Source organism: Acipenser ruthenus, chromosome 6 (genome assembly GCF_902713425.1).
Source record: "Acipenser ruthenus chromosome 6, fAciRut3.2 maternal haplotype, whole genome shotgun sequence".
In the NCBI taxonomy this organism is placed as follows: domain Eukaryota; kingdom Metazoa; phylum Chordata; class Actinopteri; order Acipenseriformes; family Acipenseridae; genus Acipenser; species Acipenser ruthenus.
Genome location: NC_081194.1, coordinates 39429391 through 39454113, shown reverse-complemented (window position 1 = coordinate 39454113; position 24723 = coordinate 39429391). Strand labels below are relative to the sequence as shown.

The 24723-nt window shown below is 41.1% G+C and overlaps 1 protein-coding gene across 1 annotated transcript in view; it reads left to right on the top strand.

The window, feature by feature from the left end:
• The window catches only part of cog2 (component of oligomeric golgi complex 2), a 62993-nt gene extending 38374 nt beyond the window's left edge, over positions 1-24619 (top strand). The window contains exons 12-18 of the mRNA XM_034019117.3: positions 1806-1957; positions 4680-4880; positions 8331-8403; positions 16111-16253; positions 16774-16913; positions 18585-18765; positions 24250-24619. Of these exons, the coding sequence (XP_033875008.1) occupies positions 1806-1957; positions 4680-4880; positions 8331-8403; positions 16111-16253; positions 16774-16913; positions 18585-18765; positions 24250-24351 (992 nt within the window). The 3' untranslated portion in view covers positions 24352-24619. The remainder of the gene's footprint in view (positions 1-1805; positions 1958-4679; positions 4881-8330; positions 8404-16110; positions 16254-16773; positions 16914-18584; positions 18766-24249) is intronic.
• The last annotated feature ends 104 nt before the right edge of the window (positions 24620-24723 follow it).

Below are 24723 nucleotides of genomic sequence, written 5' to 3'. Positions count from 1 at the left end.
ATGCAGACAGAGAAAACACTCAGTGTTTTTAAATTGTGAAAAAAGGTCCCAAAACACATTGAAAAACACAACTAAAGAAAATAAAAGGTGGTCAAGTTTGGGCCGTGCGCTATCTCCACTATAAGGAGAATCTCGCTGTTGAAAAGGCTGCATTGAACCCTCACTATATATTGATTTGATTTGGGATCGATATCTGGATCCCTTAAAACTCACCCTAATCCACAAACGCACAATAACAAGTCCTGGTTCCTGTACTCTGTGATCCCGGATGTACACGGTCATCCCAGTTCCTATGATCGAGAGTAACACAAACAGTGACTGGTTGCTGTTTCCTATAGTCTTGTGTGTGATGTACAGATATGTGCAGGCAGTTTGGAGGAGGAGCGCAGCCTCTTTTTTGGTCGGGTGCACCTCTGGAAACGCCCCTCCAGCTAACTGGGGACTCCCCGTCACCCAAACCTTGACTAGCCCCCTGTTAATCAATTGGCTGTCAGTGCGTCTCCCGAGGAGCACCCGAGTTGCACGGCAGAAAGTGACGGTGATTAATAAAAATGTAAACATAATACAAAAAACAAACAAAGCATTAATCCCCTGTGCAGGGCTTCTGCCCTGCTACATTGACCAATAAAAGTGCAAAAGAACTTGGATCCCCACAACCACAAGTGTATTTCTACTCTGCTGACAAGTGGCAGTATTTAGGCTACTAGCTACTTCTTCTAAAATTAACCTGTAACTCTTGTAGGGCGATGTAGTGTACACTGCATCTTACAACTAATTAGAAAGGGGTGTGGCAAGTCCAGTTACTGCACGTGACACTGGGCAGACGGCAGATAAATTCAGCCAGCACAGTTTGCTCCGGGGAAAGGGAGTCCTTTACTTTTGTTCACAATTAAAAAATTCCAGGGATGAAACAATTCTGTTGAATAACAGTAAAAAAAAAAAAAAAAAAAAAAAAAAAACATTAAAATATAGGATTCTTGCATTGTTTCTGACTTCTAAACTGGACTATCACACAAAACAATACATTTGAAAGGTATTTTTTAATGATTTAATTTACCTAGCTTTAACATCTAAAGTATATAGTATATACAGTAGGGCAGTATGGATACTTTGTGCCTGTGTCCCTTTGTCTTGTGTATACTGTATTTATACAACTGCAATGTAGTACAAATTTGGATTTACAATACCTTACATCACCAACCACAGCTAATTAATAATTAAACATATTAACTGCACCCACATTTAAATGTACAGTAAACACCACCAAGTTCCAGAGTAAATAATGAATAGTTGGTAATGGAAAGTTTTTGAACTCTGCTGTACAGAAAAAAACGTTTTAGTGATAGCATTTCCTAACAAATACCACATTCAGCATTTTTCAGAATACATTTTGTTACAGCTTTGTTTTACCCCAGAAATCCTAATTAAACGTTAGTTCTTCATTCCAAAAAATATTCTGTCAACATTTACTTCAGTGTAAAGTTTTTTTGAGCTTTATAAGATGTTTTCTTACTGAAATGATTAAAACCAAATCTTATAAATATATTTCTCACTCTTTCATATGTAAACGTAAACTCATACTGCAGAATAGCTTTATATTGCTACATTAGATAATTTGAAAAACCATTAGATCTGCTTACACACTATGCTGGTGGTCTCAACTTACCAATGATTGCATCACAAGCTGATTTCTCATATAGCCAACAATGTTGTGGGGTGAGTTTGTTGTTTCATGGGGGATGCTTTGTTTTTGTTCACAATAAGGTACTTTTCTAATGTTGTATAATAACCAATTCTACATGTAGATGGAAGTGCTTATCAGTTGCTGGTCTCCCACGTTCTGTGGAACAACCTGGTTAAGTGCTGGTGTGACCAGATTTATCTACCGCTGTTAGCTCACCGATTCTGGAAGTTAACTTTACAGTTACTGTCACGATATTCAAAGTTTGTCAATGAGGTAAGATGCTTTATTTTACAATAATAATTAATTTAAATGCAGTAATACAATTTATTTTGGCATGCATAGGGCTAAAAACACCCACCAATTCTGTATAAAGTATTCGTTTTTATAGTTAATTTAATCCAGGAATGGAATGAGGATGCAGTTTGAGCCTTTCCGGTTTTCATGACATGAATTATCCACAAATATGTAGGTGCTAATCTCATGAAACATTATTTCTTACTCATATCATATACAGACGTGCTCAAATTTGTTGGTACCCTTACAGCTCATTGAAATAATGCTTCATTACTCCTGAAAAGTGATGAAATTAAAAGGTATTTTATCATGTATACTTGCATGCCTTTGGTATGTCATAGAATAAAGCAAAGAAGCTGTGAAAAGAGATGAATTATTGCTTATTCTACAAATATATTCTAAAATGGCCTGGACACATATGTTGGTACCCCTTAGAAAAGATAATAAATAATTGGATTATAGTGATATTTCAAACTAATTAGTTTATTTAATTAGTATCACACATGTCTCCAATCTTGTCAGTCATTCAGCCTATTTAAATGGAGAAAAGTAGTCACTGTGCTGTTTGGTATCATTGTGTGCACCACACTGAACATGGACCAGAGAAAGCAAAGGAGAGAGTTGTCTGAGGAGATCAGAAAGAAAATAATAGACAGGCATGGTAAAGGTGAAGGCTACAAGACCATCTCCAAGCAGCTTGATGTTCCTGTGACAACAGTTGCAAATATTATTAAGAAGTTTAAGGTCCATGGAACTGTAGCCAACCTCCCTGGGCGCGGCCGCAAGAGGAAAGTCGACCCCAGATTGGACAGAAGGATAGTGCGAATGGTAGAAAAAGAACCAAGGATAACTGCCAAAGAGATACAAGCTGAACTCCAAGGTGAAGGTACGTCAGTTTCTGATCGCACCATCCGTCGCTTTTTGAGCGAAAGTGGGCTCCATGGAAGAAGAACCAGGAGGACTCCACTTTTGACAGAAAAACATAAAAAAGCCAGACTGGAATTTGCTAAAATGCATATTGACAAGCCACAATCCTTCTGGGAGAATGTCCTTTGGACAGATGAGTCAAAACTGGAGCTTTTTGGCAAGTCACATCAGCTCTATGTTCACAGACGAAAAAATGAAGCTTTCAAAGAAAAGAACACCATACCTACAGTGAAACATGGAGGAGGCTCGGCTATGTTTTGGGGCTGCTTTGTTGCGCCTGGCACAGGGTGCCTTGAATCTGTGCAGGGCACAATGAAATCTCAAGACTATCAAGGCATTCTGGAGCGAAACGTACTGCCCAGTGTCAGAAAGCTCTGTCTCAGTCGCAGGTCATGGGTCCTCCAACAGGATAATGACCCAAAACACACAGCTAAAAGCACCCAAGAATGGATAAGAACAAAACATTGAACTATTCTGAAGTGGCCTTCTATGAGTCCTGATCGAATCCTATCGAACGTCTATGGAAAGAGCTGAAACTTGCAGTCTGGAGAAGGCACCCATCAAACCTGAGACAGCTGGAGCAGTTTGCTCAGGAAGAGTGGGCCAAACTACCTGTTAACAGGTGCAGAAGTCTCATTGAGAGCTACAGAAAACGTTTGATTGCAGTGATTGTCTCTAAAGGTTGTGCAACAAAATATTAGGTTAGCGGTCCCATCATTTTTGTCCATGCCATTTTCATTTGTTTTCTTATTTACAATATTATGTTGAATAAAAAATCAAAAGCAAAGTCTGATTTCTATTAAATATGGAATAAACAATGGTGGATGCCAATTACTTTTGTCAGTTTCAAGTTATTTCAGAGAAAATTGTGCATTCTTCGTTTTTTGTGGAGGGGTACCAACAAATTTGAGCACGTCTGTATGTATCTTAATCAGAAAGATATATTTTAAAGGAACTCTTGATTATGGAGTTTATCAGCACACCTACACAGAATCACTTTTTTTTATGTTTATAAGTTAACCATTTAAAATATGCACCAAATTTTATGTACAGGCAGTGCAATCACCCAAAACCCATTTAAAGGTGTGTACAAACTAAGCCTAAAAAACAAAGTGAGACTATTTATAGACCAAATGTCTGTTTAGACTAACCCTCAGATCAGTCTGAAACTGGTTCGACTGCTGGGGAATAGTTCTTAGATCAGTTTTAGATAGAACAGTTTTCACAACATCAGTTCAAATAAAGTCTGAACAGACAAACTGTTTGTATAATGGTTTGCCTTTCCAAAACCACTGTCCAAGCAGATTAATTTGTATACCTTTTTGGATTTCACTGTAGTAAAGACCTGCCAGGTTTACATTCAAATTAATTTTACATATTTCTGAATAGTCCTCTTTCACAAAGAAATACAATACTAAATATCAGACTATACTGTAATATTTGTGTTGAAGGTAGCTGTGCAATTGATACACATTTTGTGTTTATTTTATTATTGTCTCTTTCTAACTTCTTTTTTTTGACTTTTTTTCAAACATCTAAATTCTGCTGGGTATGATCTAAAAAACAATAAAATAGTCCAATTTAGATGTTTTTTTTGTTGCCATGGAAATAACAAAAAAAAAAAACGGAACCCTTAGCTTGATTAAATAAAGTGTATGAGCATAATAGATCTGAGATCAGTCTGGTCAGAACTGGTCTCTGGTGAACTGGTTGAGATCACCTGCAGTCTGAACACACTGTTATTTACTATGTCATATATTTGTATTCCTTTTAGATGCTATCTAAGGCTACTTCCACAGAAGCTAAAAAAGAAACTACAAACCACCTGTCTACTATTGGACATTCTGCATCAGCCCCAAACCTCAGTTACACTGAAGACCTGGGCAGTGGATCAGAAACTGAGGCAAAATCAACTGTGTTATCAACAAATCAGCTGGTTTACATTGTATCTGATTTAGACACACTGCACGACCAGGTATGTATCAACTCTCTTCATCTCACATTCTGTAGTATTTTATTAAAATAGCCAACACTTTTTATAAAAATGTAAAAAACTAAAAGTATACAAAAAAACTTTACAACATGACAGGTAGTTTATCAAATACAGTTAGTGTGCAGCAAAGTGTGTCTTTTTTAAATTGGTTTGACTTGAGGAGGGTGATGAGTTCAGAATTACACAGAATTTACAAAACTACAAAGATCGGTTATGTGCTTCTTGTTTTAACCCTTTCAGGCCGGGTTAGAATGCTATGCTGGAATCCTGAGCCGGGTTTGTTTTGAAATTTTTAAAGAAAATGCATACACTTGTTTTTAAGAGTCATAAGTCATTCAAATTGTATTTAATTACCATAAAACCATATGTAATTTAAAAGCTTAGAACTTTAAAAAATATTATTTTCAAACTGTTTACAGGATTCACAACATGGCACAATGTAAAAAGGTACTAAATTGGCAGAAAAAAGTTTGTTTCTTAAAAATGTCCCCATAACACTATACACCTACTATCACATTTCAGTGTTTCAGGTCCCAGAATATGGTGCTACAGATAAAAGCATGTCCTCACAAGAGATACAGCAGTAATCTGTCGCCACATGAAGACCCTTTTTTCCAATAACTATTTACATAATTCAGAACATTCTGGAATATAAAAAAGGCACAGAAATTGAGAGATTCCAAAGTAAAATTACAAACATATTTTCAATAACTATTTATGTGTTCACTTCATCATGAACACCATAAACATAATTAACTTTGACTTGAGGTCAAATAAGTAAATAACACAACAAATAAATAAGATCATATATATATATATATATATATATATATATATATATATATATATATATATATATATATATATATATATATATTACACACAGTCACCTCCAAAATGATTGGCACCCTTGAACCCTTGATAAAGATGAGCAAAAAAGGCTGTATAAAATAAACACAGGTAATGCTCAAATATATGGGAAAACCATATTCTTTTATTCTAATACAATTGTACAGAGAAAAAGTTTATTAACAAGTAATAAAAAATGTTCCAAAAAAAATAGGTGTCAGAATTATTGGCACCCCTGAAGATTCTTATAAATAAAATCAAACAAAATTAAATCTGCATTAACATTCTACTTTAAGTTCATCTCAGTCTTAAGGAACTGTATTGTGGCCTTCCATGGCTTCCTGTTTCACTGGGGTATTAAAATTAAGTAACACGCATATGAAAGGCAAACTCACAAATGAAAAGAGACAAATGGTTGTTGACCTTTATAAATCAGGCAATGGGTACAAAACAACAGCTAAAAAACTAAATATACCACTTACCACTATTAGGGCAATAATTAAGAAGTTTAAAACCACTGGAACAGTGGTAAACTTGCCTGGTAGAGGACGCAAGTGTATTTTGACCCCACGCACAGTGAGGCAGATGGTTCGGGAGGCAAAGGAAAATCCTAGGGCCACAGTTGGAGAATTACAGAACTTGGTTGCATCTTGGGGTCACCAAGTATCCAAATCTACAATTAGACGCCACCTCCATGCCAATAGGCTATTTGGAACGGTTGCCAGAAAAAAATCTTTATTGAGAGCAACCAACAAACGTAAGCGCCTGGAGTTTGCTAAACGGCATTGGCACTTCGATTTGAACCGGGTGCTATGGTCAGATGAGACGAAAATAGAGCTCTTTGGCCACGCACACCAGCGGTGGGTTTGGTGTCGAAAGAAGGATGCGTCTGCAGAAAAGAACCTCATACCTACTGTAAAATATGGGGGTGGATCTTTGATGTTATGAGGCTGTTTTGCTTCCACTGGTTCTGGGGCCCTTGTTAAGGTCAACGGCATCATGAACTCTACCCAGTATCAGGACATTTTAGCCAAAAACTTGGTTGCCTCTGCCAGGAGGCTGAAATTTGGCCGCAAGTGGATCTTCCAGCAAGACAATGACCCCAAGCACACATCAAAATGGTTAATTGACTACAAAATCAACATTTTGCAATGGCCATCTCAGTCTCCGAACTTGAACCCCATTGAAAACCTGCAATTTCAATTGAAGAGGGCAGTCCATAAGCACAGACCAAAGGATATCAAGGATCTGGAAAGATTCTATATGGAGGAATGGTCTAAGATCCCTCCCAATGTGTTCTCCAATCTCATTAAACATTATAGAAAAAGACTCCGTTATCCTTGCAAGGGGAGGGTGCACAAAGTACTGAAAACAAGGGTGCCAATAATTGTGACACTTCATTTTTTTTTTTTGGAAATAAATTTATAATTTTATAATTATAAATGTGTAATTTTGGTTGATTCCATTGAATCATTAATAAAGCCAAATATATTCCACATGTTGGAAACCGACACAGTGACTGTGTGTATGTATTTGTGTGTGTGTGTGTGTGTGTATATATATATATAGATATATATATATATATATATATATATATATATATATATATATATATATATATATATATATATATAGATATATATATAGAGATATATATATATATATAGATATAGATATATAAACTTTATTTATTTTTTAAATAAATAAATACATAAAATGGTGAATAGTAACAGATCCTCCCCGTCACTGGAGTAATCAAAATCACTGTCTCAAAAACCAAAAAAAGTCCATAGGGGCTCCCGAGTGGCACATCCAGTAAAGGCACTCCGTGTGGAGTGCAGGATGCGCTGTATAGCCTGGACGTCGGCGGTTCGAGTCCATGCTATTCCACAGCCGACCGTGGACGGGAGCTCCCAGGGGCGGCGCTCAATTGGCCGAGCGTCGCCCGGGGGGAGGGAGGGTTAGGTCGACCAGGGTGTCCTCAGCTCACCGCGCACCAGCGACCCCTGTAGTCTGGCTGGGCTTGCGTGTAAGCTGCCCGAGAGCTGCGTTGTCCGACGCTGTAGCTCTTGGGTGGCTGCATGGTGAGTCCGCAGTGTGAAAAAAAGCGGTTGGCTGATGGCACACGCTTCGGAGGACAGTGTGTGTTCGTCTTCGCCCTCCCGAGTCAGCGCAGGGGTGGTAGCGGTGAGCTGAGCCTAAAAAATAATTGGCCATTCTAAATTGGGAGAAAATAATAAAAAATAATTGGCAACAACTAAATTAAAAAAAAAAAAAAGTCCATTGCAGCCTGCACGTCTATCTTGCCTGATCTCTTACTTCTCACAAAATTAGCTGTCTGCTTTCACTCCTAACTACAATCTCATCCGGGTTCAAAGTTCATCGAGCCTTCCCTTCAGTCCATGGTACTGTTTTAAGCCAATCAGTACATACAGGTCACATTTTAGCTTCATTTTAAATGATGCAATTAGAAAACAAAACAGGCAGCGCTGTGAAACAACAGGCCCGAAATATTCGGGCTCAGCCTTGAAAGGGTTAATGGAATTGTATTTTAAGGTTTTTATTTTTTGTTTTGTATAACAGGTCTCTGAACTCCTGGAAATAATTAAACACAAACTGGAGCTTATTGGATTCAATAATTTTGCCATAATTTCAGGTAAAGTTTTGATTATTCTTTAAGTAACACAAAGAAGAGAGTTTGCAGCCAGTTACAATCTAACACCTGAAAGAGGTTAGGGCTAAGAATAATGACATGTAATACCTGTCTATACCGTGTTCCCTATCAAGTACAAAATGTAACCATTACCTCATGGGTATTTATCCTTAAAGACCCTGTAACCTGAATAGTTATAACAAAGACTGCCTCTCAGAGCCTTTGACGCAGTCTTACCCGCCTTAGAGTGCATAAATAGACTGCACACACAGATCTTAATACCATTTTTCTTTTCATCCAATCTGAGACGAGAGAGACTACAAACAAATAAGTGTGGAATATACCTGTATCTGCTTTTGCTTGTGTAATTATACTGCTAGTGCAATTTATAGTTAAATGATTATAGTAACTTCCCCGGGATCGACTACCTTAAGTCGGCTACCTGTGTTCTCTCTCAGGCTGCTAGTTTAGTTGAAGTTGAAAATAAAAATTTCATTTTTTATTATGAAAATTAATTAATTAATTAATTAATTAATTTATTTATTTATTTATTTATTTATTTATTTATTAAAATTTAGTCATTGCCAATCAGTTTTTTTTTTTTTTTATTATTTTCTCCCCAATTTGAAATGCCCAATTATTTCTAGGCTCAGCCCACCGCTACCACCCCTGCGCTGACTCAGGAGGGGCGAAGGTGAACACACGCTGTCCTCCGAAGTGTGTGCCGTCAGCCGCCCGCTTCTTTACACTCTGCAGACTAACCGTGCAGCCACCTCAGAGCTACAGCGTCGGAGGACAGCGCAGCTCTGGGCAGCTTACAGGCAAGCCCGCAGGCGCCCGGCCAGACTACAGGGGTCACGGGTGCGCGGTGAGCCGAGGACACCCTGGCCGACCTAACCCTCCCTCCCCCCGGACGACGCTCGGCCAATTGAGTGCCACCCCCTGGGAGCTTCCGTCCACGCTCGGCTGTGGAATAGCCTGGACTCGAACCGGCGACGTCCAGGCTATAGAGCGCATCCTGCACTCTAGCGAGTGCTTTTACTGGATGCGCCACTCGGGAGCCCCTTATTATGAAAATTATACACAATTAACGGTAATGGAGTGTTTACTGTTTTGTGTGAGAAATTGTTTCTCGTGTGTATTTTTCTTTTCACAGAAATACTAGCACACCTGTTGGACTGAGACGCGTGCTTCAGGTTAAAACTGTTTGCCTCAATTGCAGAATTATTGTGAAGACTGTTAAAGCTCTAATAATAGGTTTCCTCAGTTTTCGGACTGTTAGATTAATCAAGAGCGCTGTAGGTGGGCATCCCTATAGATTGCTCCCGTGGTAACTGTGGGTCCAGACCTGCTTCCGTTCCCACTGGTACACTGTACATCGAACGAGGTTACCATTCTGATTCACTAACAGTTGCTCTGCTTCGGGTCTGGCTGTCCGCAACCCCTCCCGTAGTGTTTCGTTGCCGCCCTGGTCTCCTGAGTGCAGTGCCATTGCGAAGGCTGTCACGGCTCTGACAGCAGGCTTTCCCCAGTGTTAGGACTGTGTCGGTTTTTCTAGAAGCGCTATAGGTGGGCACCCCTATAGACTGCTTATGTGGTAACTGTAGGTCCAGGCCTACCCCATTACCACCGGAACAAATTCTGTGCAACAAACAAGGTTACCACTCCAATTCACTACGCAGTTGCTAGGCTAGCTCTGCATTGGGTCTGATTGCTTGCAGTCTTTCCCGCAGTGTTTCATGCCACCTTGGTCTCTGCTTGCAGTACCATTGCGAAGGCTGTCCTGGCTCGGCCAGCAGGCTTTCCCCAGTCTTAGGGCTGTGTTGGTTTGCCTCAAGCTATATAGGTGGGAACCCCTATATATTACTTCTGCAGTAACCGTGGGTCACTGACCTGCTCTGTTCCCGACCCGGTATACATACCAAACAGCAAACGAGGTTACTGCACCGGGGTACCCGAAGTGTACCGTACTGAGTGTACCACCGAACTGGACTGTACCAAAGGTACTGTACCGGGTGAACCACCACCTAGTGTACCACCGTACCGAAGGTACTGTACTGGGTGTACCACCACCAAGTGTACCACCATACCAAAGGTACTGTATCGGGTGTACCACCACCAAGTGTACCACCAAACCGGACCGTAATGAAGGTATGGGACAAAGCGATGAACCACCACCGAGTGTAACCACCCACTGAAACATTCCTTGCAAGGTACTGCACAGTACAGCACTAGTGCTCAGGCACCAGGGGAACCAATCTGTTCATCTTGGTTCATTTTACTGTCTGCTTGGTTCATCACCGTTCAGACTTGGTTAAGAGTTGTTATTGTGGTACAAAACAGTGATACCACCTGGACAGGGCTCCCCAGCATCATCCTTAAAGGGATGGTTGCATCCTCCTATTAGGGCGCTGTGCCAAGGAGAGCAGTAGAGTTGAACGAGTGGCACAGTTTTCGTCATCATCCTCTGCCTCTCCCTCCCCTCCATTTCTAAGAGGCGGAGGAGAAAGAGTCACCGGTCTCATAGATCAGTGGACTGAAAAGCTGGCCAAGCTTTGGGTAGCTGTTTTCCAGCAAGTCCCATGACCTGTTGATGAGACACGGTAGCAGTCCATTTTTGAGGACGAACCTACTTCCTCTCACACGTCCCCCCAGTGCACCTGGATTTTCTTTTTGAGGTACACTCATCATGGGTCTTTGGGATCCATGAGGCAGGGAAAGTCGGCTTGGCTGAGGTCCCTCCAGTATGCGGCCATCGCTTTTTTGGTGCAGGGTTAATAAGGACGTTACCTGCCCAAATAAACAGTGTCAGGTCTCAGAGGTGATCCTTAAGTGGGCTTACTCAGCTGGCGCGTTCGCCGCACAGCTGGGTAATTATGTCAGCATTAAGGTTGCTTAGCAGAAATGACAACAGTTCACTCTCTCTTAGTTTGGCAAGGTAGCACAATATTTATACATTGATAGCGTAGCAACAATAGGCATATTAACACCATTAATCATACACCATTAATACAACGCTCTGTCTGAACAACAATATTGTCTTGGAATTGGCGACTCACAGGGTACCCTGTTCGTGCCAATCTCTGCATCACCTCTCTTTATCATGCCCTTCCTAGCATTCATTCGTGTAAATCCCTAATAGCTACTATAACGTCTCTGGTTAGAGCGGCTTGCATTCTATAACACCACTCTTCCCTTGTTGTTAAACTCAAATCTTCAGATATAGCGTGTGATATAACATGTAGCACATTTACAGCTATATCAACAGTTTCCCCTGTCATTTCTTCTGCCGTGGCCAGCTTTTGAATAGCATCTCCCGTTCTCAAAAACTGTCCATGGCTTCCCTGTTGTTGTTCGATATTACTTGCAGAATTCAGGCCAGAATTTACAGCCCCAAACCACCCTGCCATGTCATCAAAGAACCCCCTCTTCTGTTTACCGGCAGCATTATGCTGCCCTACATCTTTTAGCATATTGAGTTACTACACTACGAATATCTACTCTAACTAATGTTTGAAGCCAGTTAATCCCAGTATACAGGGGTTTCACCCTCCCCACTGGCACCAACCCGCCTGGAGGAGAGGGTGACTGGGCGGTTGGAAACCACAACTTAATGCTCCATATATATCCGTGGGTTTCCCACGTATAATCACAGACAGTCATTACCCTTGCGCTTGTAATATTTACACGTTCCCACCCACTGGTGTTCCCGAAATTGCAGCCCCATCGCCCCACAGTTAAGTTATATACAGACTGTATCAGCTGATCCGTTAGTATGCTCCAGTTCTCCCCATACCAATTGGTGCATCCGACCCCATTGCCGCCGTTGCGGGACCGGTTACATATAGAGTGGTATGTGACATTGTCTGCTTCTTCCTTACATTTGGGGCATTCCTCGTCCCGGGCTGCCTTCAAAGTGATGTTACCCCTTAGCAGGCACACAGGTTGCCATGCTCCTTCTATGTCACCCTCAAAAGGTAGTGGCCTTTGCTGCCACCCATCGCTGTCACTCTGCCTAAGGACCCACACACAGTTGCTCCATGGAACTCCAACGAGCACTGTCAGGAGGCTCTTTCCTGGTGGACACAGCCTGCTCACCTGCGCTTAGGCATAGCGTTGGGCAGCGTCACAAAAAGGGAGGTCCGTATAGGCTGGGGTGTGTTGTTGAATGGCAGGGGAGCGCAAGGGGTATGGAACACCCTGTGGCAAGGGCTCCATGTCAATATTTTGGAGTTGCAGGCAGTGTTTCTAGTTTTGCAATTTTTTTTACAGGAGGTTCAAGGGAGATATGTGCTTGTCTGGGTGGACAACAGTACTGTGGTGGCTTTTATAAACCACCAGGGCAGCCTCAGGTCTCCCAGTCTCCACCGTGATGCCCGCAAGCTGTTGCGAGTTAAACTGGCAGCAGACCTCCTCTCTAGGGAAGCCTTAGGAGTGGAGGCTTCACCCAGAGGTGATGAGTCTCATTTGGCAACGGTTCAGGAGAGCAGAGATATTCTTTGCCTCCCAAGAATCGACCCATTGTCCCCTCCGGTTCTCCATAACAGGAGCCGGGGACCCGCTGGCAGTAGATACCTTGGCACTCAAGTGACCAAGGCAGCTGCTGTATGCCTTTCCACTGCTCGCCATGCTCCTGCTGTGCCTAGGAAAGATCAGGCAGGACCGGGCCAGGGTGTAATTAGTAGCCCCTTACTGGTACAGGAGACTCTGGTTTTCCACCTTAATGCAGCTCTTGTGGCCAACCGTGGAGCTTGTACAAGCGCCTTGCCCTGCTCAGTCAGGTGCAGGGCACATTGTGGCATCCCAATCCATCAAGCCCTTGGCCCCTGAATGGCAACATTTGAGCTGTCTGGGGTTATCTAATAGGGTCATTGACATCTTGCAGAATGCCAGAGCAGCGTCCACACGTTCCCAGTATGGGTACAAGTGGGGCATTTTTCAGACGTGGTGCCTGCCTAAGGGTTTTGACCCCACGACCTGTCCCATGGCAGTTATACTGCAATTTTTACAGGACCTATTTGATGGGGTGGGAAATCCCCCTCTACATTAAACATCTATTTAGCAGCCATTTCGTATTGCCATATTAAAATTGACTCAGTCTCCCCAGGAGCTAATTTCTTGGCGGGGTAATTTTTAAAGGGAGCTCAGCAGCTTCGGCCAACTATGAAGGACGTTGTCATTGGCTTGAAGCACTTATGAAGCCTCCCTTTGAGCCCTTGCATTCAATGAAATATGTATCTTTTGAAAGCATTTTTGATTGCGAAAGCCTGCTTAATTTTTGAAGAAGCCAAGACAAAGGTTACACTTCGTACCAATCCTGAAAAACCATCTCAGCATTCCACATTAACCAGACTGGAATTGGAGGCTTTCACCTCCTTTCTAGTCTGACAGGGAGCGGCAGTTCCATACACTTTGTCCGGTGCAGGCATTGGTGTATTATGTGGACAGAACACCGAGTTGGAGGCAGTCTGAACAATTTTTTGTCTGTTTACCCAAGCAGACACTATCCAAATGGATCAGTCAAGATTGCATATGAGCGAGCCAACTTCCAGAGAAGCTCACTGCCCATTCCACCAGGGGCATGGCAACTTCGTGGGCTTTGTTCCAGGGTGCATCTGTCAAAGACATTTGCAATGCAGCAGTGTGGGCCACTCCCCATACCTTTACGTGGTTCTATCGGCTGAATGTCATAGATCCACAAAACCCTGGTTTGGAACAAGAGTGTTGAGGGCGGCTTCTGGGTCGACCCTTGTAGTGTGCAAGTTATATTTGTATTTGGACTAGTTTAAATTGTAATAATAAAACACCTTGTTTTGAATTCAAGTTGTGTAGAACCCGACCTCTATCGAAATAATCAGACTAGACAACATTTCCAGTGAATATAAAAGAACAGTTTTATTAGAAATAAAGGAAAAATTAAAGTGTCTTTGTTGTATCTATTCAGGTTAAAGGGTCTTTAAGGATAAATACCCATGAGGTAATGGCTACATTTCTATTTCAGGAAACCAGGGTTATGATAATAACCTAAAGTTTTCATTTGTAACCAAGCATCAAAGTTATCTGAGTCAGTAGAAACAGATTTAGAATTTTTTTTATACCGTAGTCAGGAAATCTTTAAATTTGTGTGGTCTGCTACAAGGGTAGTGTATTTATATAAAGTCTGACCTATTTGGACTTCTTTAGTAGAAGTCTAGGTGATGTCAGAATCTGGGGACATTTTTCATATGGGTCATTCCATGCCAACTCAACCAGTGCCGTTGCCCGTCCGTCTCAGATTTTCCTAGAAAAATTAACCTGGGGGTTTTCAGACACGCTGAATTCAGAAATGATAGCCATTACTTTTGAAAAAATGTCCCCTTCAACCTGTGACCTTGCAAAGGTCACAGGTTGCATTCTTTGAGGATTTATCTAGAGGAAAAAGTAACAATGTGGGCTTCCAATGGCACTAGCTTGGAGCTGAGGGGTTATGAACTTGCATATGGGACTTGGGACTTGGTTGTTATGATGACACATTTGAAACTACCAAAACCTTACTTAGTCAAAAAGTGATAGTAAGGTGTTGTTGTGTTTTTTTTTGTTTTTTTTTTTTTTTTTTAAATATAAGTTGTGGTGCCTACCTAGGGGGATAATTGATTGACTGACCATCCATTTGTGAAAAAGCCAATCAGCCAATTTCAGGCACAACTGAAAGTTTCTGATTTAGGAAGTCTTTGATGACAGAGACAGGTGTATTTAAATGGTGCTGTAAACAGGGAAGTTTTTTTTTTTTCTTTTTTTTTTTCTTAAGAAAAACCATGAATTTAGTTTTTAAAACCCAACTAAGGTTTTGGTAGTTTCTAATGTGTCATCGTAACAAAGAAGTCCCAAGTCCCATGCAAGTTCATAACCCCTCAGCTCCAAGCTAGTGCCAGTGGAAGCACATACTGTTACTTTTTCCTCTAGAAGAAATAGCCAGTTTGGATAGAACTGTGTGGCACTTTAGCCCCACCAAAGTGGCCATAAGCAGTGTTTGAATGCATGACAAATGCAACTTCAAAAATCCAAAATCTCCGGATAATATAATATTTTGCTTGATGCTTGTAGATCTCATCAACATCTATCCAAACATATCTTTGGATGATTTTCTGGAGTCCCCCCCCCTTCGCAAATTATTACGGCCTAAACTTGGTACAAATAGCAAAAATTAAAATTTCAAGGAGGTTTAATGAAACGTGGTGGGACTTGAAACCAAATGTTTTTCACAGAATTAGGAAGACTGGTACCTAAGGGTCTTACAGCAATAATTAAATTTTAGGGCCCACATCCCCTACAGGGTAAAGGGTTAGGCTGAAGTTCAAATAAAACTCGTCAGTTACCACTCATCTAGCAATTTGCCAGAAGTAAGTAGGGTGCTCCTAGTATTTTTTTCTGAAAAGCCCTATTCATTACAAGTAGAATGAGGTGCTACATATGATGGTAGCATCTAAATTGCACCCAGGGTGATTTTTCTGGGCAAGGTCCCTGTCTCACTTTAGGTTGACCTTTGCAAGGTCACAGGTCGAAAGGGAAATAAAAAAATAAAATAAAATAAAATAAAATAATGGCTATTATTTCTGAACTCAGCATGTCAGTAAACCCCCAGGTGAATCTTTCTAGCAAAATCTGAGATGAACATAGATATAACTGGAATTGTAACTCATTACAATTTAATGTAATCTCTATTTAAAACAGATTCTCTAGCCGACTCACAAGCATCACTGTCTAGTTGCATACCAGCATTGAGTAGCAGGATTACCCAGCGTTTAAGTGACACTTGTTTCAGTTATCTGAGAAGTGCATCTGAAGTTCCAAGACTCTACAGGAGGACAAACAAGGTCAGTGCTTGATTTGTTAACTTTTATTAAAGTTTTAGCATTTCGGTATCGATTATCCCATAATGGCGTATAGTATTAACAGCTAGCTTTCTCGAACGTGTACACTTCCCTTCTTGCCTAATTCCTCATTGGGGATTACTAAATATACTACTTTCTTGTATCCTCTGTGCCAGCTTCACAATTTTAGAAATAAAAGGCCTTTCAGAAACTAGTGTATTTTGTCCATATGTCGGTGTGTTAAAGATGTTGGCCTGTATATAGCACTGGGCAAATTGGCCACTAGAACATTGATGACATAGGAAAGTTGTCCATGGTAGAAAACCAGGCCTCTTGTATAGTCAGGTAACAAGTTAAAACATACATTAAAAATATATATACTTTATATTCTATTGAAAAGCACTTATAACTAAGTCATTTTAAAATAATGTTCAGTTGAATCATATGTTCATCTGTTCAGTTAACAGGAAACTAGTGGTTTCTGTTGTTTTAATAATTGTTTGTGCCTCATGTTTCTCTATAGGAAGTCCCAACAAAGGCATCAGCATATGTTGATAACGCATTAAAGCCCCTCCATCAACTCCAGGATGACTATCAAAGCATGCTTAAACAGTCAATTATACAGGATTGGCTGAGAGGAGCGCTCAGTAACAGCACCCAGAGGTAAGTTTCAGATTATGCTCAACATGTGATTAGAAAACTTGATTTTAAATCTTTGCTTATGAGAAATAAATCCTTTCTTCATTATAAGTGGCATCAAGTAACCAGGTGGCAAACACAAATGTACAATAGGTTTGCTGTGCATGGCTGAGAACTCTTGTTTTCAAAGTCTCTATACTTTTATTATTAACTATTATAATCTGTTTTAAAATTAAGTGTACCAGTTGATTACATGAGAGGAATTCTGGTCTTACTAATATTTGATAGACTAATAGCATTCTAACTTAACAGTGTTCTGCAATACACAAATTGCTTTAAATTCCATAGGCAAAGTTAGAGCTAGTGTTAGTTGCCATTTTATTGTAAAACCTACAGTGGTAGCCAAAACCAGCTATAAAAATGGCAAAACTGAAGTTTCGTAAACCTGCCCTGCATCTTCTGTGTGCCAGAGGGCGTTATCTGACTGGAAACTGGTTCGTCACAGATTACTACGGAAATACAATATAAAATGTGTATGCACAACAACAGTAAGCCGATCAAATAAATAAATATCCCGCTTCTCATGTTATGATTAATTTTGTGCGTATTTATGCAACCTACATTAGTTGTAAATACACAGTCATCATTTATTTTCACTTACCATGCAGCTGTGTGCATGTTTAAGACAGAGAAGTAATGAATGGGTTTCTTAAAAATGCATTTCGCAAGGGTGACAGTGTACAGTAATTACTATATGTTATTTATTATTTTGTTGTCTAGTTTAACTATTGTAAGAAATTTGTTTTGCTGGTGACACAGAACTAGCATTGAAATGCATTGTTCCTAGAATTATTGAGTACTGAATCAGATGGCACAAAAACTGCGGGTTTCCTCATCTAAATTGTTTGAAAATATTTTTTTAATAAATAAAGTATAAGGAGCCCTTTTCATTTTTTTTTAAATTTATTATTATTAAAAATAAATCGGTGGCAGTAATAGTATTTTTTTTCTGTGCTAAAAAGATGGATAGAAACCCTTCAACGAACATTTTTTGTGAACATTTGTAAAAAAAAAAATACTCGGGTATTTTATCTGCAAATGTCAAAATAAACGAGACGTCAGTTATTTCAAAATTGTCAGCGCTTGTTTCTCAGTCATATAAGACTGTGCAGGGCACTCATTACAACTGAGCGGAATCAGGAATGGACCAGCAATATTTGCACAGACGGTTTACAGTGGAACCACAGCACTACAACTCATAAGGGTCAGACTAAATGAACAGCTTGGGATGGCAAAGAAAACAAAACTATGGCTTAGGTTGTATTTTTTTTCAGTTATCACAAATTTTACGATTTCCATGAAATGCATCCGTTGCTGTGTAATATGTAGTTCCCCGTGAACATGTCCATTTCTCATAGAATAGTGTTATAACAGAGGAGATGCATCTCGACACAGGCAATGACGAGCAAGCAAGTAAGCCCGGTCAAAGGTGTAGCTAGAGAATATATCCAGAGGCTAAAAAACAAACGGAAAGTCTCAAATTACTGTCTTACTGAGACATTAAAGTGACTCTGAGAATTTATTATTTTAAACTTGTTTAGATCATCCACTGTTTATTTTATTAAACAGATCTAATGCATTCTTTAAAAATCAACTAAAGACATGTTAGTAACATTTTCTGTTCTTGTTTTTCAGGTATTATGAAACCGTGTCAGATGTTTTGAGTTCGGTTAAAAAAATGGAAGAAAGTCTAAAAAGACTGAAGCAGGCTCGGAAAACTGTAACCTCAAGCAGCACAGGGACAAACAGAGGCCTCAGTGACGACAACAAGATTCGGTTACAGCTAGCACTGGATGTGGAATATCTAGGGGATCAGGTAATTTACATAAGTGTTTAACTGGAAAATATGAAAGGCTTTAATCTGTGGGTATTTAGGTAATTTCTGAGGACTATTTAACACCTGCATCCCCAGTACTTAATAGGTGTCCCACAAAATCCTTGTGGGTGGACCTACAGTTGACCCCTTTTTTCTTTCCAGATGATAAAGCTTTGAGATATTGGCTTCAAGCACCGATTTATTCTATGATTCTCTAGGTCACGTTTGATTGTGATGTTGTACAAGAAAAAGTAACCCTTTTGTGGCAGTAATTTTGAGGGGGTGACTTCACATTTCCAGGATTATTTAAACATTTAAACACTTGATATTGACCTCTGACCTAGCTGTTTTATGTGATTTGAGTTTCTGGGGTATAATCTCAGACTACTATCCCTGTCGGCAGAGCTCATACCGCTAATCAAGAGGGACACTGCAACCTTGCAAGTTCCCTAGCCTACAAACAAGGCATTCAATTTTTGATGATGAGCCTACCGGCTTTGGCTTTCCCAGTGCCTGACTGGGATAAAGCACCGCTGTTTACGCCCTGGTCACTCCAGGGCATACGTTTGGTCTCACGGTGGATGAGATGCTGCAGCGCTCGCACCGTGCATGGGAATCATGAAGGAGCTGGTTTGCCTGCTTCCGAAGTGACCACCTCCATCACGTAAACCAGTGAGAAAGTGCCGCGCGAGGGCCCAACAGCAAAAAAAAAAAAAAAAAAGTACAGTCAGCTACGCCCACTGCGAAAGGCAATGCTCGGGAGCGGCCCATGGCTGCTTGACACGGAGGCCATAATAGGTTCCGCCGCCCTGCTCAAAGACAGAAGGCACAGGCTAATCCACAGGCGAAACAGCAGCCTTCTCAGGGAGCCATCTGAACTATTGGCGTCATTGCCATTGTCTGGGTGCTTTATTTTGTTCAGACCGGATATTTGCTACAATTCAGGCACGGCCCCCCTCCCTTTCGGGGTGTGACCACAGCATCAGTCACAAATCCACAAGATGCTGCTGTGGTGTCTCAGGAGGTGACAGCTCTGCTGCAAATGAGCTATTCGCATGATAGACCCCCTCGAGATGGAGGAAGGGTTCTACTCCAGGTATGTCCTAGTGCCAATGTGGAATGGTGGCCAAAGGTCAGACAGGTCAACCTGTATCTGAGCCGAAGGCAGTTAAATATGTTGACAATGCAACGGCTTTTGCAGTCAATCAGGCCAGACGACTGGCTCACCACAGTGGACCTCAAGAAGCTTATTTCCACATCCCTATAAAACCAGCGCACAGGAAGTACCTGCGTTTCGCTTTTCAGGGAACCGCGTACGAGTTCTGTGTCTTGTCGTTTGGCCTCTCCCTAGCTCCACATGCCTTCTTGAAGTGCATGGAAGCTATTTTGGCCCCAATGGGACTCAAAGTTATCAGAGTACTCAAACATCTGGCTAATTTGTGCTTAGTCTCCAGCTTAGGCAGAGGTCCACACGAAACTTGTTACCGGCCACCTTCAGCGGTTGGGCTTACAGTAGGGATGTGCACGACAAATATTTTGACTATCGATAATTCCACAGCTGTTGAGGTCGACTAATCGAATAGTCGCCCCCCCCCCCCCCCCCATTCAAAATGAGACGTACATTAAATGCGAAATAACGCAAAGTGACAATTATTGCAATTGCAATAAATTCTGAACTTTATTTTAAAATACTTATCTAACTTTGTTAAATAAACATTAGGCTATGTAAAAAATACCTTCCTATTAGGAAACATACAGAAATGCCATAACAGCAGCAATAACATAAGCATACCGTCAACTCGTGTGAGACTGAACTATAAAGGTTGTGACAATTAAAAAAAAAAAAAAAAGTATAATTTTTATTCAATTATTAATTTAATTTTCATTCAATAATAGTTTAGCAATGTGAGCTGCGAGGCAAATGCCTTAACATTAGCATCCTTGTGGCAATATGTTTTCCGGTCATAACAGCGAAATACAAAATGCATTAGACTATCTAGCTAGCTAATTTATACAATCCACTTAACTAAACGATTTACTTTTCCTACGTTTTCAAACCACACACAACATGCAGACTACCGGTCTACGTTAAATCAAATCGGAAACATACCTGTGCGTTCGAGTTCCAGTGAATAAAAGATAAATAGCCTGTATAGGCAACAGCTTGCTATGTATGTAGCTAGCTTAATAATATTAATAAATAAATGAATGAACAAAAAGGCCTGAGTGGCATTAACGCACTAGCCTTCCATGGAAGCAAAAAAAAATCCTAACTAAAACTTTGGTCTACAGCGGTGTTTAACACATTTGCGAGATTCTCTGCTGTATGCCTCTCTGGCGTGGCGCGAGTCTGTAGAACTACGTTTTTCATTTCCCAATCCTCAATGAAATGACGTTATTATGACGTACGACTCGGTATTCGGTGCAGTCCACGCATCTGTAGTAATCACCACCTTCTCAGCCTTTGACAAGTTTCTGCGGACAGACGCTGCTGAATCGGCATGCATTTTTTTCGAGTCGAGTGGTAATTGTTTTATTATTATTATTATTATTATTATTATTATTATTTATTTCTTAGCAGACGCCCTTATCCAGGGCGACTTACAATCGTAAGTGCAGGATTTTTCGTGCATGGATTGTGTATTCAGGTTCCACAAATTTCATCAACTCACGAAATCCCTCACCTTCAACAAAACTTATGGGAAGCATGTCCTTTGCCACCATATTAGCAATAAGGGCTGATGTTTTTCAGCACGTACGACGTTGTCACACTGACGAGGCCTCACCGCAAAGGATGCAATGGCGGTTTGTTGCGGTCCTCTTTTCTTTTCTGTCGTTGCTAGCGTCACAGAAGGGTGTTTGGCTTTTAAGTGGGTTAACATACCAGTTGTAGATTTGTGGTAGTTTAATTGCACTGCACATATTTTACACTTAACAGTGTTTTCATTTACTTTGTCAGAGTATTTCTATGCAGAACTTTTCTGTGAGTAAGCCATCGTTAGCCGAGGTACGTTCTAGTTTAGCCAATCACAGACAAGAAATAACAAATCCCACCCTCCAGTCAATCTTCATTACCGCTACATAGAGAGCCAATCAGCAGTACAGGCTTTAAAATAAAATCAATATATACATTTTTTTTTTTTAGCTTTCGAATGTTGGATTCACTTGTCGATAGGTGCCATCGTTATCGAATAGTCGAATGTTCGACTATTCGGTCTCACCCCTAGCTTACAGTGAATCATGTGAAGAGCCAGCTCACATCTTTCCAGACGCCCTCTTATCTCTGAGTATGTTTGGACTCGGGGCCCATGCTGGTGACTCTGTAGGACAGCAGACCGCAGAGAATAGCTGCCTGTTTGGAGCTCTTTCAGCTCAACAGAGCACTTACAGTAATGACGTTCCAAAAAAATGGTGAGCCTCATATGGGAGAGGTTTGGGAGAGCAGAGATAGACCTCTTTGCCTTCAAGGAATCAACCCACTGCCCACTCTGGTTCTCCATAATAGGAGGCGGGGAACCGCTGGGAATAGATGCCTTGGCACACCAGTGTCCGAGGCATCTGTTATACGCCTTCCCACCGCTCACGCTGCTCTTGCAGTGTTAGAAGAAAATTAGGCAGGATGGGGCCAAGGTGCTCTTAGTAGCCCCATACTGGCCCAGGAGAATCTGGGTTTCAATCCTGATGCAGCTCCTGAGTTTCCAGCCTTGGAGACTGCCGATGTGCCATGACCTGCTCAGCCAGGCACTGGGGACCTTACGGCAGCCCGACCCATCGAGCCTGCAGCTCTGGGTCTGGCCCCTGAATGGCTGCATTTCAGTCATCTGGGACTTTCCAACAGGGTTACTGACACCCTACCCAATACCAAGGCCTCATGACTTGTCCAAGCTATTTCAGCTTGCCATGTCAAGATGGACCTGTCTCCCCAGGAACTCACTTCCTGGCAGGGCAATTTTTGAAAGGGGCTCGGCGGCTTTGTCGGCCTATGAAGGACATTATTCCTCACTGGAGGCTAAATGAGGTGCTTAATGCACCCATGAAGCTGCCATTTGAACCCCTATTTTCAGCTGAACTGAAATTGCTATCTTTTAAAGTGGCTTTCTTGCTTGCTATCTGCAAAGCAGGTGAGTGAGATGCGGGCATTCTCTATAGCGAAAGCCTGCTTATTTTTTACAGAGGCCAGGACAAAGGTCACGCTCCGTACCAATCCTGCCTGCTTGCTGAAGACTATCTCGGCTTTCCATGTCAACTAGTCTGCGGAACTGGAGGCTTTCCATCCACCTCCTTTCCACTCTGACACAGGGAGCAACAGCTCCATACGCTTTGCCCAGTTTGGGCACTGGTGTATTATGTTGACAGGAGAAAAAGCTGGAGGCAGTCTGAACAATTTTTTGTCTGCTATGGGGCAAAGTCCCGTGGTCAAGCCCAGACACAGTAAGGACTGCCTATGAGCTGGCCAGCTTGCCCCCTCCATAAGAGCTCACTGCCCATTCCACCAGGGGCCTTGCAACTTCATGGGCTTTATTCCAGGGTGCATCTGTCAAGGACATATGCAGTGCGGCAGTGTGGGCTACTCCCCATACCTTTACAAGGTTCTACAGGCTAAATGTCGTGGCTCCTCAAAACCCTGGAACAAGAGTGTTAAGTGCGGCTTCCCAGTCGACCCTTATAACACAGGCACAGAGTTGAAATTCTCCCTCAATTGTTCACCCTAGCTACTTGTTATTGGGGTACCAAATGGTGACGCACAGGGCAGCCTTTCGGCTTAGCCTTGCAGCATTCCGGTCATTCTGCAATCATGCCTTTGTGACAGCTTGGGTATACTCACTTATTCAGTAATGGTTACATTTCATACTTGAAAGGGAACTTAGGTTAGTATCATACCCCTGGTTCCCTGAAATAGAACAGCAGCCATTAACCTTCAAGGTCACTGCATCTGTTATTCGCAGCAGGCTTGAAGGAAAAATGATGCTGAGATCTGTGACCTGCAGTCCTTTTGATCCCTCGGGGGCGGGGTCCCGACTGCATCACAGGCTCAAAGAGCAGCTTTGATATAAAGTATTCAGGATTTGGGTCTTTAGGAGGTAAACACCCATTCAGTAATGGTTACATTTCTATTTCAGGGAACCAGGGTTATGATAATAACCTAACATTTTATATGATTTTTTTCAGTAGAGTTGAAAGTTGTGCAGGAAACATTTCACTGCCACATCGTTATAACCTCTGGCCAAATCAGTGGTACAGGCTGATATACTAGCTTTTCAGTTTAACAGTTCTAATTACCCTTATCAACATATCCATTTTTCTTCATGTCGGCAAACGGTTCCCTTATATGTACCATCCCCATTACTAATTTTGTAAATGACTGTTAATATAGTGTGTTTAATTTCTTTTCTATTTCTAAAATGAAATGACAGATCTTTGTATGTAAAATGATAACCAGCATAATCAGAATATTGATGTAATGGAATGTACCTTTTATTTCAGATCCAGAAAATGGGACTACAGACAAGTGATATCAAGCTGTTTTCAGCTCTTGTTGAATTGATTCAGTCAGCCAAAGATCTGGCGTCAACAGAACCGCTTTAACTTACTGCATAATATGTGGCTGTGTATTATTTCTATGTCTTTTATGGTACCGAATTTCAGAAGCACTACAGTCCAGGGATTCGGGTTTTGTCCTGTGTTTTTCGCAGTTAAATGCTGCATGTCAGCTGGGTCAGTTAGATCATGTACACAAGTTTATTTGTGCATTTGAAGGTTAACGTAATTGAGGGGTGTGAATGAATGTTGGAAATTTAAACCAATTTCATAATTAAGAATGTTTTTCCTGTCAATAAAGATTTAACTCCTATTATTTCTTGTGTTGTTTTATTACAGAACAATTAACTATAGCAAACACTGTGAAACATTTGAACTGTTTGAAACATAAGTAATTTACCATGAGCAAATAATTAAAAA